This window comes from Borostomias antarcticus (assembly GCF_949987555.1).
Source record: "Borostomias antarcticus genome assembly, chromosome: 4".
Lineage (NCBI taxonomy): Eukaryota > Metazoa > Chordata > Actinopteri > Stomiiformes > Stomiidae > Borostomias > Borostomias antarcticus.
Window position 1 is genome coordinate 13,217,356 of NC_140237.1, and position 17,914 is coordinate 13,235,269.

The 17,914-nt window shown below is 49.3% G+C and overlaps 1 protein-coding gene across 1 annotated transcript in view; it reads right to left on the reverse strand.

Annotated features, from left to right (window-relative positions):
* neo1a (neogenin 1a) overlaps nt 1-17,914 on the reverse strand; it is a 187,404-nt gene that overhangs the window by 50,150 nt on the left and 119,340 nt on the right. The window contains exons 6-7 of the mRNA XM_084436810.1: nt 10,586-10,740; nt 9,786-9,906 (exon numbers count right to left, since the gene is read on the reverse strand). Coding sequence (XP_084292936.1) covers nt 9,786-9,906; nt 10,586-10,740 — 276 coding nt within the window. The remainder of the gene's footprint in view (nt 1-9,785; nt 9,907-10,585; nt 10,741-17,914) is intronic.

The following is a 17,914-nucleotide window of genomic DNA, read 5'->3' on the forward strand; positions in this document are numbered from 1 at the left end:
GTGTGTGTGTGTGTGTGTGTGTGTGTGTGTGCGTGTCTGCGGGGGCTTTCGGGTCAGGGTCCCAGCATAGTAGAACAGGATTAGGAACCCCAAGAGACCAGACCAGGCAGGGGGCATCCTCTGTGGGGTGTGTGTGTGTGTGTGTGTGTGTGTGTATGTAATTGCATAAAGTACATGCATAAACATAAAATATGAAGGCTCCCCTGGCAGATGGACAGTAAGGGCACCCTGCTGGGAGTCTCAACCAGCCCCTCCCAAACTGCCCCCCCCCCCCCCCCTCCAGAACTACAACTCCCTAGTCACAGCTCCTCCGCTCATCAAAGCCCCCTCTACCACAGGGACACACCCGCCTCTTCTACCAACTAAACCCACACCATCATCCACAAAGGGCTGCTGGTATCTCCAGTCCCTGAGCCCAGCGGCACGCAGGTCCACCCAGGCCCGGCCCAGACCCCCAGGACCCCATCTGGATCACACACGCAGGTCCACCCAGGCCCGGCCCAGACCCCCAGGACCCCATCTGGATCACACAGCAGGTCCACCCAGGCCCGGCCCAGACCCCCAGGACCCCATCTGGATCACACAGCAGGTCCACCCAGGCCCGGCCCAGACCCCCAGGACCCCATCTGGGTCACACAGCAGGCTTCACAACGAACAGAACTGGACTGATATGACTGCTTCACTTTCATCTCCAGTAGGAATAAAATCATCTGCCTTGACACGCCGGCGATAATTGAATTGGGGCGGGTCTATCAATAATTAACCGTGAGCGCGCGTGTGTGTGCATGTAGTGTCCCTACGCCATCAAACACATGTACTCCCTTGATCCCTATCCACTGGAGGGTAATTCGTTTATGTCAACACCCCGCCCCCGCCCCCCGGAACCGTGAGGGCGATGGTGACCAGCTGTGGCGTGAGACGGATGGGTAAATGAACATGAGTCCGTTATTGAAAGTGCTGTCGACTGCCGAGCCCTTTTCTTCCATGTTGTGAAGCACTTGCTCTTGGGAAATCAGCATGCTAGGAAATCAGCACGCTAGGAAATCAGCACGCTAGGAAATCAGCACGCTAGGAAATCAGCACGCTAGGAAATCAGCACGCTAGGAAATCAGCACGCTAGGAAATCAGCATGCCAGGAAATCAGCATGCTAGGAAATCAGCATGCTAGGAAATCAGCATGCTAGGAAATCAGCATGCTAGGCAGCAAGTACAGAACACAGACGCTCTCTTGAACAGGAAATAACGGGTCTCTCTCATCAGTATGAGTCACGCGTGCGTCCATGACGATTTACTCCTACAGCTTCTGCCTTTTCCTGACGTTTATTCTTTATTACCACCTACTGCTTGACCATCTATGTGTATAGCATTGTGATTTGAACGTGTGTGTGTGTGTGTGTGTACACGTGTACCTGCGTTTGTGAGCGCGAGTCATCGTGTTTGCCTACTGTATGTGTATGTGCTTGTATGTGCGTGTGTTCACGCGTGTGCTTGCGTGTGTTCATGCGTGTGCTTGCGTGTGTTCATGCGTGTGCTTGCGTGTGTGCTTGCGTGTGCCAAGGGGGTCGTTCTTCCCACAGGAGAGGCGGGGAGGGGAAATGGAATGTTTGAGTAACCCAGGGGCTTGTGGGTAGACGGCGCGGCCCCCTAACTCCCTGGGCGGGGCTGGGAAGTGGAGCGGACGTCATGCTAGGTGGAGGCGGTGGTCAGATGCCCTCCTGGAGGGAGGGGGGCGCTGGTCTAGTGTTTGACGTGCGTAGGGGGGGGGGGGGGGGGGCTAATGGGCAACACAGCGGGGGGGGGGGGCAGCGCCAGCCATTTAGTGGCGGTCTGGTGGGGTCAGCTGACCTCCGGGGGCATCCAGGAAGTGCTCTGTTTTTGTGCCACGTGGCGTTTCCAGCCATTCGGCCAGAGATGGACACCTGGAAGCAGCCCAGGGGACTGGTGGGTGTCCAAAAAAAGCAGCCAGTATCCTGGATGGCGTGTGTGTGTGTGTGTGTGTGAGGGGTGTGTGTGTGTGTGTGTGTGTGTGTGTGTGTGTGTGTGTGAGGGGTGTGCCTCGGCCTGAGGGTAGTCTGTCCTGGTCAGATCTAAAACGAGCACCGATAATGACGACCCTGACCTTGGACAAAACAAGGCATGGATGACAAACAGGACCGTTCCTAATGACGACCTACAGAGAGAACACATTCATGAGGTCATAGAACCAGGTCACATTCATGCCGAAGGTGTGTGTGTGTTTGGCTGCTCTTATGAAAGTGAAGGATGGCAATAAAAATTAACAAACAGGGAAAACATATAAATAACTCATCCTTTGGGCCGGAAAATCACTCTGTACAGAAGCTAAACAAGCATTCTAGAGGAAAAACAAAGTCCCCAGGAGAACACGGGGTATCCAAACCCCTGCTGATAGGTCTGCAGAGCGCACGCACACACACGCACGCACGCACACACACACACACACACACACACACACACACACACACACACACGTACGCGCACACAGACACCAACCCCTCCATCAACGCCCACACACAAGCACACATTTGCTGCAGATGAACTAGAGAAGGAGAGTGATTTGAGCTCTGCCTGCCTCTCTCTGGTCTGAGTCTGACCACCTGACCACTGCTCCCAGGACCACGCCTGGGGGGGCCTGCTAATCAGGGGGGGAGAGGGGAGGGAGGGAGGGAGGGAGGGAGGGAGGGAGAGAGAGAGAGGGAGAGAGAGAGAGAGAGAAAGAGAGGGAGAGAGAGAGAGAGGATGGGAGGGAGAGAGAGAGAGAGAGAGAGGGAGAGGGAGAGAGAGAGAGGGAGAGGGAGAGAGGGAGAGGGAGAGAGAGAGAGGGTGGGAGGGAGAGAGAGAGAGAAAGAGAGGGAGAGAGAGAGAGAGGATGGGAGGGAGAGAGAGAGAGAGAGAGAGGGCGAGGGAGAGAGAGGGAGAGGGAGAGAGAGAGGTGTGCTAGTTAACACTTAGCACACTAGAGAGCCTCCATCTGTAGGTGCAGTAGATACCCCTGTGACCATCAGTAACACAAACAATGGCCTGGTTCAATTTCCATGTGTGTGTGTGTGTATGAGGTCTGAACGTGTGTGTGTGTGTGTGTGTGTGTGTGTGTATTGGAGTGTATGTGTGTGTGTGAGCCAGGAGGGATGGCTGAGGGTTTGATGCTGGGCTGTTCTCTTCCTCTCTCCTCTTCTTCTCTCCTCTTCCTCTCCCTCTCCTCTCCTCTTCCTCTCTCCTCTCTCTCTTCTCTCTCCCCTCTCTCTCTCTCTCTCTCTCTCTCTCTCCTTCTTTCTCTCTCTCTCTCTCCATTCCTGATCTATCACTCTTGGCAGGCCGCTGCTTTGGGACGCCATTAATTTCAATTTCCTCACGTGAGCGCTTCCATGTGGCTGCAAAGCAACTCAGCCAGCCAGGAGGCTGGGAGAGTCCATCCTGCAGCAGGGGAGGGGTGTGAGGGAGGAGGGAGAGTCCATCCTGCAGCAGGGGAGGGGTGTGAGGGAGGAGGGAGAGTCCATCCTGCAGCAGGGGAGGGGTGTGAGGGAGGAGGGAGAGTCCATCCTGCAGCAGGGGAGGGGTGTGAGGGAGGAGGGAGAGTCCATCCTGCAGCAGGGGAGGGGTGTGAGGGAGGAGGGAGAGTCCACCCTGCAGCAGGGGAGGGGTGTGAGGGAGGAGGGAGAGTCCACCCTGCAGCAGGGGAGGGGTGTGAGGGAGGAGGGAGAGTCCATCCTGCAGCAGGGGAGGGGTGTGAGGGAGGAGGGAGAGTCCATCCTGCAGCAGGGGAGGGGTGTGAGGGAGGAGGGAGAGTCCATCCTGCAGCAGGGGAGGGGTGTGAGGGAGGAGGGAGAGTCCATCCTGCAGCAGGGGAGGGGTGTGAGGGAGGAGGGAGAGTCCATCCTGCAGCAGGGGAGGGGTGTGTGGGAGGAGCCTGGGGGGGTGGGGGGGGGGCTGTCACTCTGTCCCCTATCATTGTGGTCTCTATGGAGACAGATGAGCGGTGGTCTCTGGCCGGGGACCGGGACACCGCTGGGAGGGAGAGAGAGAGGGAAGGAGGGATGGGGGAGAGGACAGAGAGAGGGATGGGTGAGAGGGAAGGAGAGAGGGAAGGAGGGAGGGAAGGAAGGAGAGGGAAGGAGAGAGGGAAGGAGGGAGAGGGAAGGAGGGAGAGGGCAGGGGGGAGAGGGAAGGAGGGAGGGAGGGAGGGAGGGAGAGAGGGAAGGAGGGAGGGAAGGAGGGAGAGGGAAGGAGGGAGAGGGCAGGGGGGAGAGACAGTGATAGAGAGACGACTGTGACTGGTCAGTTGACCGTGGAGAAGGAGAGAGAGAGAAAGAGAGAGAGAGAGAAAGAGAGAGAGAGAGAGGATGGCTTGCTCTGGGCGTCGACTGGGTCACTGCTGGGAAGGAGAGAGGGAGGGAGAGAGGGAGAGAGAGAGAGCGAGGGAGTGCACTGAGAGGATAAAGCGAAAGAGGAAAAGTAGAGAGCTTGGAGAGAGAAAGGATAGACAGAAAGAGGGATGGAAAGATAAGAGTATATAAATAGGCAGAAAAATAAAAAGCAAAGAGGTGAAGATTGGGAGGGCGAGGGTGTTTGTGGTAGATAACTGCCCGTTACGTGCGTATGAGTGTGGTCCTATTTTGACCACAGTGTTTCCTCTGGGCCTCCCAGGGTCCAGTCTGATCACAGGCCAGAGAAACGCACCAACCCGTCCAACACAAACAGACCAGGTTGTGATATCACAGCACGCAGTCCCGCTTCTTGGTTCCAGTCAGGAGGCGTGCAGCAGCATTCTGGACCAATTGCAGGTGCCTCAGTGACCGCTGGTCAAGGCCCACATACAAGGCATTGCAGTAGTCCAATCTCGAAGAAATAAAAGCATGGATGACTGTCTCCAGGTCCTTAAGAGAGAGGTACGGTTTCAGTTTGGATAAGAGCCTCAGCTGGAAAAAAGAGCCTTTAACCACAGAGCCGATTTGTCGCTCAAAATTAAAACCAGTATCAAGTGACACCAAGACTTTTAATAAAAGAGCGATTCTTGGCAGCGAGGGGCCCTAGGTTACTAACATGGCTTTATGACCAAACAAAATAACCTCGGTCTTCCCATCATTCAGACTAATGAAGTTTAAGTCCATCCAGGTCTTGATGTCATTTAGCGCAGGCTTAAGAATCCTTACAGTTCAATTTCAGGGGAAGGTACAGTTGGACATCGTCAGCATAGCAGTGGAAAGACACATTGTGTTTCCGTAGAATGAAACCCAGGGGCAGCATATATAAAGAAAATAATAAAGGGCCTAAGATGGATCCTTGGGGAACACCGCAGGTGAGGGGGGCCACACTAGAGGAGAACTCACCCAGCTGGACAGAGAAACTCCTATCAGTCAGGTAAGACTGTAGGAACATGAGAGCAGCACCTTTAATGCCAGCACACTGTTCAAGGCGGGTAAGAAGGGTCTTGTGGTCCACAGTGTCAAAGGCCGCGGTCAGATCTAGTGTAACCAGGATAGCAGCACACCCAGAGTCGACAGTAAGAATAATATCATTACAAATCCTTAAGAGAGCCGTTTCAGTGCTATGAGCAATTCTAAAACCAGACTGGAACAAGATAGTGCTCTTCAGATCACTAGTGCGTAGTGAAGATAGTGCTCTTCAGCTCACTAGTGTGCAGTTGGACAAGTGGGACTTGACCTCACTTTGCTCAAATGATCGTCCATCCTTGTGTACAGGAAATGTGCAAAGAATCAGAATAATGTAGAGTAGGAAGTGGCCTATGCTGTCCTCCTCGTTAAGGTCCCCATAATGGGCAGTCTAGGCAGACGTGAGCAATGGAACATTAGAAGAGACTTTAAATATCTTGGCATCTCTCTACTAAGGTCAGGGAATAAACTTCAGTTCAACCAGTTCACCGTCACAGAAGGGGCGAGAGAGAGACTGAAACACTTAAAACCACCAAAAACCTCCATTTCTACATTTGCTGGCTCATCAACAGTCACCTCCATCACCCCCAAAGAGACCTGGTAAAAAGTGTGGGGTACAGCCAGTCCAGTCTCTCCTCCAGACAAACCTGACTCTCCTATTCTGAGAGATACCAGAGCATCCGTTCAGGTAAAATGATAGTGAATTGTACGTTAATTATATTCAGTCTGGTCCTGTAGGAGCATAGCCATCAGATAATGGCCTAACCCGAGGCTTCTTGCTTTGTGTGAGGCTTTCAAAGTTGCGAGCTGGAAGCTTTGTAGTTTTATCTCTCTGAGGACAGTAATTGCTATCTGCAGATGCCTCAGAATCAGCAATCAACCCTGGCAATATACAGAACAATACTGAATAAATATAGAACTCCCTTATGCTCTTACTATGCATCGCAGACGCCCACAAATCTCCAGTAGACGGCTAATGAGCACCATGACTCACCACTGGCATGCATAACTGTCCCTCCTGCCTCCTAGACAAAGGACTACAAAACACCCCCACACAGTGTGGATGGGCAACACTCAACAGGCAAGAAAAGCAACATCATCTCACTTATAAACCACTACTTCAACCATTTAAAAACGATGTACAGTAATGTAATAGGTTCTTGTCTTTGAAATTGAGAGTTTAACATGTTTTTGAATGATTTTTCACGGTGCCCACCCATTGTATGACCAAAACGGTGGTAGAGCAATTATCAGACTTTCTCAAAAGTGCTAGTTTTGTCAACGTTTTGATCTGAACCATTGTACATGATCATAAGTAACCTTAAAACAGGGCGAAACATGATTTTCCCTGTACTACTCCTTTAACTCATTTTCACTTGGCCACTTTTCCATTGTGTGATCAGGAAGCAGGGCACTCAAATTCAGGTGATGCTTTTAGTCATCCGAAGTCCCGGCTCTTACATCTGTCTGCAACTAAGTCGACCTTCATTGCACAAGGCCGTGGAAAGTCCAGGAAAATGGCTCCGGACTGCAATTTGAGGGCTATTCTGGGCTCCTCAGACTCCCCAAAATGGAGGGCTTTAATGGTGTGAGTGAAGCGTGCAGGTCAGAGTTGGGAGTGTTGGGTTTGAGGGAGACGTTTTAATGAAGAAAAGACTATGAGCTCCTCTAGTCTGGTCAGTGACACACATCAAGTTATCTGTCGTCATCGTCTGAACGCAGAGTCGGAGAATGTGGGAGCAGATCTTCTACGGCCCACTGAGATTCACCTCTTTTCAAATGGTGAAAACATTAAGAGCATTAAAACATTTTCATCTCTTTTCCTTAAACCAGCACAGATAACATGTGTCTGATTACCTGACACACAGCTTGGATAGTGGTGGCAGAAAACAGTATTTAGGAGCTACTGCTACTGAATACAAATGTCAGCGCAAAAACAAATCCATCTGGGCTTTCCTGTTCCATGAATAATTCCAGCTGCAGGGTGAACCCTTTCCCAGACCGGGCATCACCGGCCCCCGGGGTTCTGAGAGATTCTTTGGGTTCAGATGCTGATTCAAGACCAGCAGGTGCATCAGAGAAGGGCAGAGAACACCTGATGAGACTGAACACACAGGAGCAAAGAGAGGGGTGTGTGTGTGTGTGTGTGTGTGTGTGTGTGTGTGTGTGTGTGTGTGTGTGTGTGTGTGTGTGTGTGTGTGTGTGTAGGGACTGCAATGGTGGGGACAGCCAGAGAGAGGGAGAGAGAGAGGGAGAGAGAGAGGGAGAGAGAGAGAGCGAGGGAGAGAGAATGAGGGAGAGAGGGAGAGAGATGAAGAGAGGGAGAGAGGGAGAGAGAAATACAGCAAAAGAGAGAGAACAGGGGGAGAGACAGCAGATGGTTCTAGAACTTTGTGTATATAAACCTCACAGAAGAGGAGAGACTCTGGAGAGACACACAGCCCTCATCTTTCATGAGAGCGGAGAGGGAGAGGACTGAAGCTCTCAGCCCGGTGTTCACACACCCGCGCACACACACCAACGCGCGCACACACACCAGCGCACACACACCAGCGCACACACACACCAGCGCACACACACACCAGCGCACACACACACCAGCGCACACACACACCAGCGCACACACACCAGGGCACACACACACCAGCGCTCACACGCTACAGTGGGATCACTTCCTCACTCACCTCTGAGAGTTGTGGAATTATACTTTCCTAAGGGATTCTAATATGCTAATATGAGAAAACCCACATGCTAACATTCCCTTGTTGACTTTCTTATTTACAGAGAGAGCAGTACTGGTGTATGCAAGGAAGCCAACAAACACTGAACCATCCGCCTATTCCATTATTCAACGTCTGTGTAAGCAAAACACAGAATACTAACTTCTGAAAGAGGAGAACAAATGTGACAAAACTTATGTAGACATTGTAGAGTATGTGTGTGTGTGTGTGTGCATTACTGATGAACAAACTCCAGGACAGAATCACTCTAAATTAATTCAATGTTTAATATGATCGTCATATGAACTATTACTGATTTTGCGCTTTGAGCTAGTCTTGTTAACATTTGTTGTCATTGTTGTAGCGGTTGTTATTGTTGTTTTTTGTTTTCATTGTGTATCGTAACCTTTATGTTTAGTTGTGTATCGTAACCTTTATGTCTTTTTAACAGGAAACTGTGTTGCTACCACTCTTGGCCAGGATTCTCTTGTAAAAGACATTTTAATCTCAATGAGTTTTTAACCTGGTTAAATAAAGGTATATAAATATATGCACATAGCCTGTCTACCGTGACAACTCCCCTCCCACCTGAGCACAGGTCCAAAGCAGGTGAATCTCAGATGAGGACGTTGGGAGGGAAAAGCTTCTATGAGGAGAAGAAAACGATGGTCCATCCTATGGGAGGATTAGTGCTTGACCAGACCAGACCTACATTTCCCATCAAATAACTACATATTTGAGTCACAAGACACCCACAGTTCACCCCTCCCTTGTTGACAGCTAGCGATATGCGTGATGCTACTCAGCTGCAGGTCATCATTATTTCTGACCTGGTGAAAACACGCTGGACGAGCACCCAGAAACATGCTAGTCCATTAGCCCCCTGCGCGGAGTAACAATATTACCTGGCTACCTCATATACATCTGGGGTATTTTCTGGTACAGTGTAGTACAGAGGCTAAATAATATATACATAAATAAATGGATGTACTGTTCAACCAGTCCTGGTGAGTGAATATATTATATATATCGTGGTGTTTTGTGTTTTTATTTTATTTTAATTGTCTCTCTGTTTAAGGTGCCTGGTGTTGTTTCATTTCTTGATTTTGTTTGTTGTTTGTTTGTTGGTTTGTTGTGTTGTATTGATGTGCTGCTGCTCTCTAAACAACAGATACGTCAAGTTCATCTGCTTATTATATGACAGACTGGGGTTCAAGTCTCGCTCATCTGCACACTAAAATACTATTATTATTATTATTATTATTAATACAAATAGCTTGCTGAGCTACTGTAAATCCTAAACAAAATGAGCTTGAGGAGCTACTGTTAGTACGTCTTTGGGTCTCAGACAACGCTATTGATCACACGAGCATGGTTCACCTCCATACTTGACTTCACCCCCTTCTAGATGTGGAATTGACAGAGTGCATTTCAGTTACCGATCCATACATAAGTAAACTGCCCAAATGTAATCATGATCATTTTAATGAAGTTGGCGCTAGAATTAGCTCCAGTCAAGGTTCTATCCTCCCTAGAACCTCACTTCCCTGCAAACGTACTGTTCTAGGTTCTATCCTCCCTAGAACCTCACTTCCCTGCAAACATACTGTGTTCTAGGTTCTATCCTCCCTAGAACCTCACTTCCTTGCAGACGTACCGTGTTCTAGGATGATGAGCTGGGCGCTGGACTGCACGTTCCCTGCGTCGTTCTCCGCCAGGCACTGGTAGAACCCCTCGTCTGACTTGACCAGACCTAGAACCTGCAGGTTGTGTTCCTTCTGCGCTCAGAGAGAACGTGGGGGAGAGAGAGAGAGAGAGAGAGAGAGAGAGAGAGAGTGACAGTGGGAGAGAGAGAGAGAGAGAGAGAGTGACAGTGGGAGAGAGAGAGAGTGAGAGAGAGTGAGAGAAAGAGAGAGACAGTGGGAGAGAGAGACAGTGGGAGAGAGAGAGAGACAGTGAGAGAGAGAGAGAGACAGTGGGAGAGAGAGAGAGGGGGAGAGAGAGAGAGAGAGAGAGAGAGGGGGGGGGGGGAGAGGGGGGGGGGGAGAGGGGGGGGGGGGGGGGAGAGAGTCTTAGTGTGGGGTTGAGATGGCAGGAGTGGTCAATATGATGATGTCCAGACGGTGTGAGGGGTCAATATTGCAATTGACTGTGCCAGACCACCAGCAGACTAACTGACCAATCGGAGGCTGTATCAGTTATTCGATTGGTTCAACATCAGGTTTCAGAGCAGCTCGTTTGAACATCTCAATTACCAGTAAGCCACTTATCGATGAGTATAAACCCAACTATCTCTATCTACAGTATCTACTGTTCAAACTCAATAACTAATATCTGCAGTAGCAAGTGATCATGTCCAGAGAGAAATCAAACACTAACTCTGGACATGATGAAAAGATTCAGAGGGAAAAGATGTGAGTGATGAATGGAGTGAACATGCGTGGGAAATGAACTCACGATGATCTTGAAGTAGTCGCTGGGGATGACGGCGTCTCCGTTCTTCACCCATTTGACGGTGGGCGCCGGCGACCCTGTGACCTCACACTCGAAGATGATGTCCATGGACTCGCGGGCGTAGATGCTGGCCGGACGCTTCACGAACTGCGGGGGAACTGAGGAGACAGGAGGAGGTGGAGAGGAGTGAGTGAGTGAGTGAGTGAGTGAGTGAGTGAGTGAGTGAGTGAGTGAGTGAGTGAGTGAGTGTGAGTGAGTGTGTGTGTGTGTTTGTGTGTGTGCCCGCGCGCGCAAGTGTGTGTGCGTTTGTGTGTGAGAGAGAGAGAGAGAATCTCTGTGTCCATGTTTGCCATGTCTGCCCGCGTTCACTGTGTTGCGTTTGTACGAGCGTGCACGTGGTGTGAGCGTGCACGTGGTGTGCGCAAAACCAATTGGAAAGATGTCGGATATCAAACGAATGAAGTATTCAATTTGATGATTCACTCATTCAACAGAGAAATCATTTAAATATAAAAAGCTTTGCATATTAAACCTTTCAGTTTCTTCTTATTAGAGGTACTGTACACTTTACTGTAATAATAAAATAAAACCGTATGTTCCAAGCATCAAACTAGGGGGTAGAAACAGTCTGAGAGCCCCGGAAAATGTACTGAGAAGCAGTTGACTAAACCTGGAGAGCAAAGCGGTAGAGAGGATCAGCATCACTGTGAAACCCAGCCCAGTCCTCAGATCCAACTGGCCATGTCAACCTGACATCCTATGATCTCTGACGGAAAATACATCCGCCGTTTGCATCCTGGACATTCCAGTCCCTCCTGGACATTCCAGTCCCTCCTTGCCAGCCGAAGGAGCGAAACAACAGGAGATTTGTATCAGGAACAACTCAAAGGCCATTTTCTACACTTGACCCCTTCGTGACCCCCTCAGTAGATGGCTGTCCCTCTGACTTTCTTTGAGCTGACCAAGTAGAAAACGGAACACCAGGCCAGGTCGACGGGTTGATTTTGGTGTCCATCTTGATTTTGGGGTGCTGGGACTACTGCCTCTTGTGGTGCCAACAGAGAAATGCAGGCCAACATTGTCAGGAGAGAGGGAGGGAGTGAGGGAGGGAGGGAGGGAGGGAGGGATAACCCGACAAACGCTATACTAGGTGCGCTGGCTTACAGCCACGCACAAATAAAGGTTTAAAAAGTACTTCAACTCAAACGAAATCCACTCCTTGTCTGCTACCCATCTCCAGCCCACAGCCCCCCACCACAGAGAAGAGGCAGGAGTCTGGGTTCACATGAGAGCTGAGCAGCGTCTCTCTGTTCTGAGCTGATCTAAGAGGCCTTCCAGTGGAGGATAGGCTGGAGTTATTTGATCTGGGGTTCAGATAGCGCGCCTCATCCATCTCTCCGCTAACCAGGTCAAGCTGAGCGCACGGCCCGGCGCGCTCCTCTCAGGGTCATCGGAGCGCTGCGTACGCGGGCGATGGGGTGTGTTGTATCAGGATGCGTACGCGGGCGATGGGGTGTGTTGTTCCAGCATGCGTACGCGGGCCGATGGGGTGTGTTGTTCCAGGATGAGTGTGTGTGTGCAACTGCAACAGCTGCTCCAGGACAGTGTCTGGCCGGTGAATGGGGAGGGTCATGTTGTGGGAGTGTGTGCTGGCGTCCTGTGTGGAGAGGTCACAGAGGTGAACAGGGGTCAGAGTTCACAGTGTGCTTCCTGCACCGCCTCCCCTGATAGGCTGGAGTCTGGAGAGCAGTGCACTCCAACATGGTTAGTATTGAGAGTGAGTGTGTGTGTGTCATAGAGAAAGAGAGATTCTGTGTATGTGTGAAGAATATAATATATATATTTATATTTATATATATATATATGTGTGTATGTGTCTGTGTATGTGTGTGTGTGTGCGTGTGTGTTAGAGAGAGAGTGATGGGGAGAGAGGCGCCCCCCCAGTGAGGATTTCTGGTGACAGTGGTGCAAAGAGACCCCCCCTCCACAACCACACACACGCCCACGTACACGCACACACAAACACACACACACACACACACCCACACTCCATCATCCCTCACTCCTTAGCTCCCAGAGCTGACATGCACCATTTCCCCTAAATAGAGTTGAGACATTTGGAGCCTATTTGCCTGAGCAATGATCACAAAGCAGCTAAACACACCAATACACCTTCTGGGGAATGGGGGGCTGTCAGGAGTCTGGAGGGAAGTGTGTGTGTGTGTGTGTGTGTGTGTGTGTGTGTGTGCATGTGTAGGTACACGTGTTTGCATGTGTGTGTGTGCGTTTGTGTGTGTGCTTTTGTGTGCATGTGTGTCTGTGTGTGTTTGTGTGTGTGTGTATGTGGTGTTAATGAGCAGAGGACCAGGTTTTGTGATGCCCAAGCGGAGTTTTGTCGAGGAGGAGGAGGAAGAGGAAGAGGAGGAAGAGGAGGAGGAGGAGGAGGAAGTGGAGGAAGAGGAGGAGGCGGAAGAAGAGGAGGAGGAAGAGGAGGACTGGTATTCACATCTATGAAACCGTTCCCTTGTTACAATGTGGACCAGACCACACAACCTGAAGAGACTGACTGACCCCTGATTATCCTGCGACACACACACACACACACACACACACACACACACACACACACACACACACACACACACACACACACACAACAACAACAACAATCAGAAATGAAAGAATCACGACAATTCTGCAAATATTGCATGTTTCATTGTAGCATTTCGTTGTACCATTCATAATAGTCTTTTAGAAAAGAAGACAGTGTTTTGCAGTACAGGTGCATCTAGAGGTCTGATGTGTTTACACCACCGAGAGGGCTGGATCCAGGAATCCTACTCTGATCAACCTTGATCCAGAATCTTCTCTCCCTCTCCCTTTCTCCCTCTCTCTCTCTCCCTCTCTCTCACCATAACTCAATAACGCACTTAAGCCCTCTGAAAACCACCCTCCCTCATCGCACACAGAGAAGCACTCCGAAAACAAACACGCTCGCCAGGCCCCCAAACACAAAACAAACACGCTCGCCTCCAGACCCCCAAACAGTCATAAATGGATGCAGCTTCAAAGTCTGCCCCCAATAAGAGGCACAGGGAGGGAGGGAGGGAGAGGGGGGGAGAGAGAGAGAGAGAGAGAGAGAGAATCAAAAACTACCGAATTCTCATAGGGGGCTTGAATTATTTCTTCAGGCTGTAGATTAGTAGAAGAAGCTTTATTGCCAGCTCTGACATCACAGTTGAGTATTTAGGAAGGTTGTGGAAGGTAGTAACACTCAGCCCTACAGTACGGCTTCCAACACGATGTTTAGGAGGATTACCTCACGTGAAGAAGAGGAATTGAACCAAGTACGCTACTGTAGTTGGATGGGTGGTGTGTTCAAGATAAGAACTGTTTAGTAGCCTAAATGTTGTGTAATGCCGGGTGCAGACTAGAGGATTTTAAGGCCGATTTTAGCTCCGATTCACCCCTCCCGACAATCGGGGGGGCGTACCTGAATCAAGGCTTGTCGGAACCAATTATCTTCCCAAATACTCCTGTAGTGTGCGGCCCTGTGTCGTGACTGAATCGTGGAGTGTGCGTTCTTAAGATTAAAATATTTAAAAATTGGTCAAGATTATCGTTATGTCTGTGGTCTCCCACGTTTATAAAACCGGTTACGATTTGAAAATCCTCTAGTCTGCACCGGCATTAAGTGTGTTAAAAAAAATTGGTGTCAAAATAATAGTCTTCACAAAACTAAAGGAAAAAGTTTAACATGATATTGAAATATTGAAACTCAAACAGATTCATCCTAACTACTGTATTAATAGAAAACCCTAATCTTGAACCCACCTACAAGCGCATCAGTAAACATATCTAGTTCTACCAGTCATTATCATTCTAGACATGACACCTGAGGACAGAACGCCCCCAAACACAAACGTTTTTCACAAAGTTCCTTTGATGACTTGGACAACAGTCAATGGTCACAGCGCCAGCTTCATAAGGAGAACAATATCTAGCCTATCGCCTTGGACGGCTAGTTCCCCCTCAGGGTGAGTAAAGAATGGTTCCAGCCAATCACTGCTCCTGCTCTGTTCATGATAAGGGCTTCATTCTGAGTCCACAGCTCGAGGGACACGGTGCTGTAAGATGCTTGGTGATTATTTTCATGGACGTCATGTCAAACACAGCATGAGGTCCTCTTTGAGTCTTGACTGTGGAGAGATCAGTCTAGAGATGTGTATATCTCTCTTTAGTGGAGAGCTCAGTCTAGAGATGTGTATATCTCTCTTTAGTGGAGAGCTCAGTCTAGGGGTGTCTCTCTTTAGTGGAGAGCTCAGTCTAGGGGTGTCTCTCTTTAGTGGAGAACTCAGTCTAGGGATGTGTATGTCTCTCTTTAGTGGAGAGCTCAGTCTAGAGATGTGTATATCTCTCTTTAGTGGAGAGCTCAGTCTAGGGGTGTCTCTCTTTAGTGGAGAGCTCAGTCTAGGGGTGTCTCTCTTTAGTGGAGAGCTCAGTCTAGGGGTGTCTCTCTTTAGTGGAGAGCTCAGTCTAGGGGTGTGTCTCTCTCTTTAGTGGAGAGCTCAGTCTAGGGGTGTGTATATCTCTCTTTAGTGGAGAGCTCAGTCTAGGGATGTGTATATCTCTCTTTAGTGGAGAGCTCAGTCTAGGGATGTGTATATCTCTCTTTAGTGGAGAGCTCAGTCTAGGGATGTGTATGTCTCTCTTTAGTGGAGAGCTCAGTCTAGGGATGTGTATATCTCTCTTTAGTGGAGAGCTCAGTCTAGGGATGTGTATATCTCTCTTTAGTGGAGAGCTCAGTCTAGGGATGTGTATATCTCTCTTTAGTGGAGAGCTCAGTCTAGGGGTGTGTATATCTCTCTTTAGTGGAGAGCTCAGTCTAGGGGTGTGTCTCTCTCTTTAGTGGAGAGCTCAGTCTAGGGATGTGTATATCTCTCTTTAGTGGAGAGCTCAGTCTAGGGATGTGTGTCTCTTTAGTGGAGAGCTCAGTCTAGGGGTGTGTATGTCTCTCTTTAGTGGAGAGCTCAGTCTAGGGATGTGTCTCTCTCTCTTTAGTGGAGAGCTCAGTCTAGGGATGTGTATGTCTCTCTTTAGTGGAGAGCTCAGTCTAGGGATGTGTATGTCTCTCTTTAGTGGAGAGCTCTAATAAATAAAGTTTATAAATATTATTATTATTATTATTATCATCATCATATTGATATATTTGGCTAAATTATCTGTTTTCCATTGAGAGCATGTGGTGGAGAAATCAAGTTTAAATGCCAGGAAACATGATGGAGAATTTAGATGCAAGTTCAACCAAACCTGCCCAGCAACCACCCAGAGTATATGGATCATCTGAGCTCAACAGGATCAGTCCTAGTTCCATGAAACCCTTCATCTAAATGACCCCTGTATCGTTTGATCTTCCCCTTGTTCAGGTAGAACCACACGTGACGTTCCTGCAGCTCTGTTCCCTGTATCGTTTGATCTTCCCCTTGTTCAGGTAGAACCATACGTGACGTTCCTGCAGCTCTGTTCCCTGTATCGTTTGATCTTCCCCTTGTTCAGGTAGAACCAGACGTGACGTTCCTGTAACTCTGTTCCCTGTATCGTTTGATCTTCCCCTTGTTCAGGTAGAACCACACGTGATGTTCCTGCAGCTCTGTTCCCTCTTAGTGATCTCAAACACCATCAGCCACGGAGGTTAAGGAGGGAAACGGCCTTGGCTCGCTGTGACGAAGGCCTCCCACGGCTGATTCAATGAGCTCTGAGCTCCGTCACGACACGTCTGGAACATGGAGGCTAAATCCCCCAGTGGGAGCAAGGAGGACTGAAATATACATATATTTTTGTACAATATACAAAAATAGCACTTTATTGCAATGGAAATTGGACTCTTTGCAGTACTTTTTGCTGTCCCCAAACTGTCTGAGAACACAATGCAGACACACACACACACACACACCCAACACACACACATGCAGACACACACAGCATACACACACATGCAGAGACACACACACACACACCCGAAACAAGTCTATGCTAAAAATAGCTGATGGAAAGTTTGTCATCATGCGTAGTTTATGACGTTAGTGAAGAACAGTAGGGCAAGACCAAAAAAAACATGTCAAAATGAAAATACCTACAAACACACACACACACGCACACACGCACGCACACACACACACACCAGTGGTATCAGTGGCCCTTTGAGTTACCTTCTGACAAGAAGTTAAAACTTTTACTAAACTTTTACCTACACAAACCTATACAGACCTATACAGACCTATACTACCCATTTTGAGGGCTGTTCCCCTCACTTCCCTGGTGAACAGCTGCTCCAGTGAGAAGTCTATGCAGGCGTCAGGCAGCAGTCTGCTGCAGCGTTGAGAGAGGAATTCATCAAGACGCCACTTATCAACGTTAAACTCCCCGTCTCACTCACCTCAGGATTAACAAGATTAACCATCAACTTCCCTCACGCACCCGACACACACACGCTAATACACACACACACTCACACACACACACTAACACACACACACACACACACACACACACACACACACACGCTAACAAACACACACACACACACACATACTAACAAACACACACACACAGACACACACACTAACAAACACACACAACTAACAAACACACACACGCTAACAAACACACACATGCCTTTCCTGTTTATGAGAGAGCACTGCTCCCACTCTCACACACACTGAGCACACACACTGAGCACACACACTGAACACACACACTGAACACACACACTGAGCACACACACTGAGCACACACACTGAACACACACACTGAACACACACACTGAGCACACATACTGAGCACACACACTGAACACACACACTGAACACACACACTGAACACACACACTGAACACACACCGTAGGGCAGAGTCTCAGATTCAGGGCATGTGCAGGTACACACATCCAGACACACAAGCACATGAAGACAAAGCACACAGCAAGATGGAGAGAGAGAGAGAGAGAGAGAGAGAGAGAGAGAGGAAGATGGAGAGAGAGAGAGGAAGATGGAGAGAAGAAGATGGAGAGAAAGAGAGAGAGAGAGAGGAAGATGTAGAGAGAGGAAATTGGAGAGAGAGGAAGATGGAGAGAGGGAGAGAGAGGAAGATGGAGAGAGAGAGGAAGATGGAGAGAGGGAGAGAGGAAGATGGAGAGAGAGGAAGACGGCAGAGGAAGATGGAGAGAGAGGAAGAGGGAGAGAGAGAGAGAGAGGAAGAGGGAGAGAGAGAGAGAGAGGAGGAGGGAAAGAGGGAGAGAGAGGAGCAGGGAGAGGAGCAGGGAGAGGAGGAGGGAG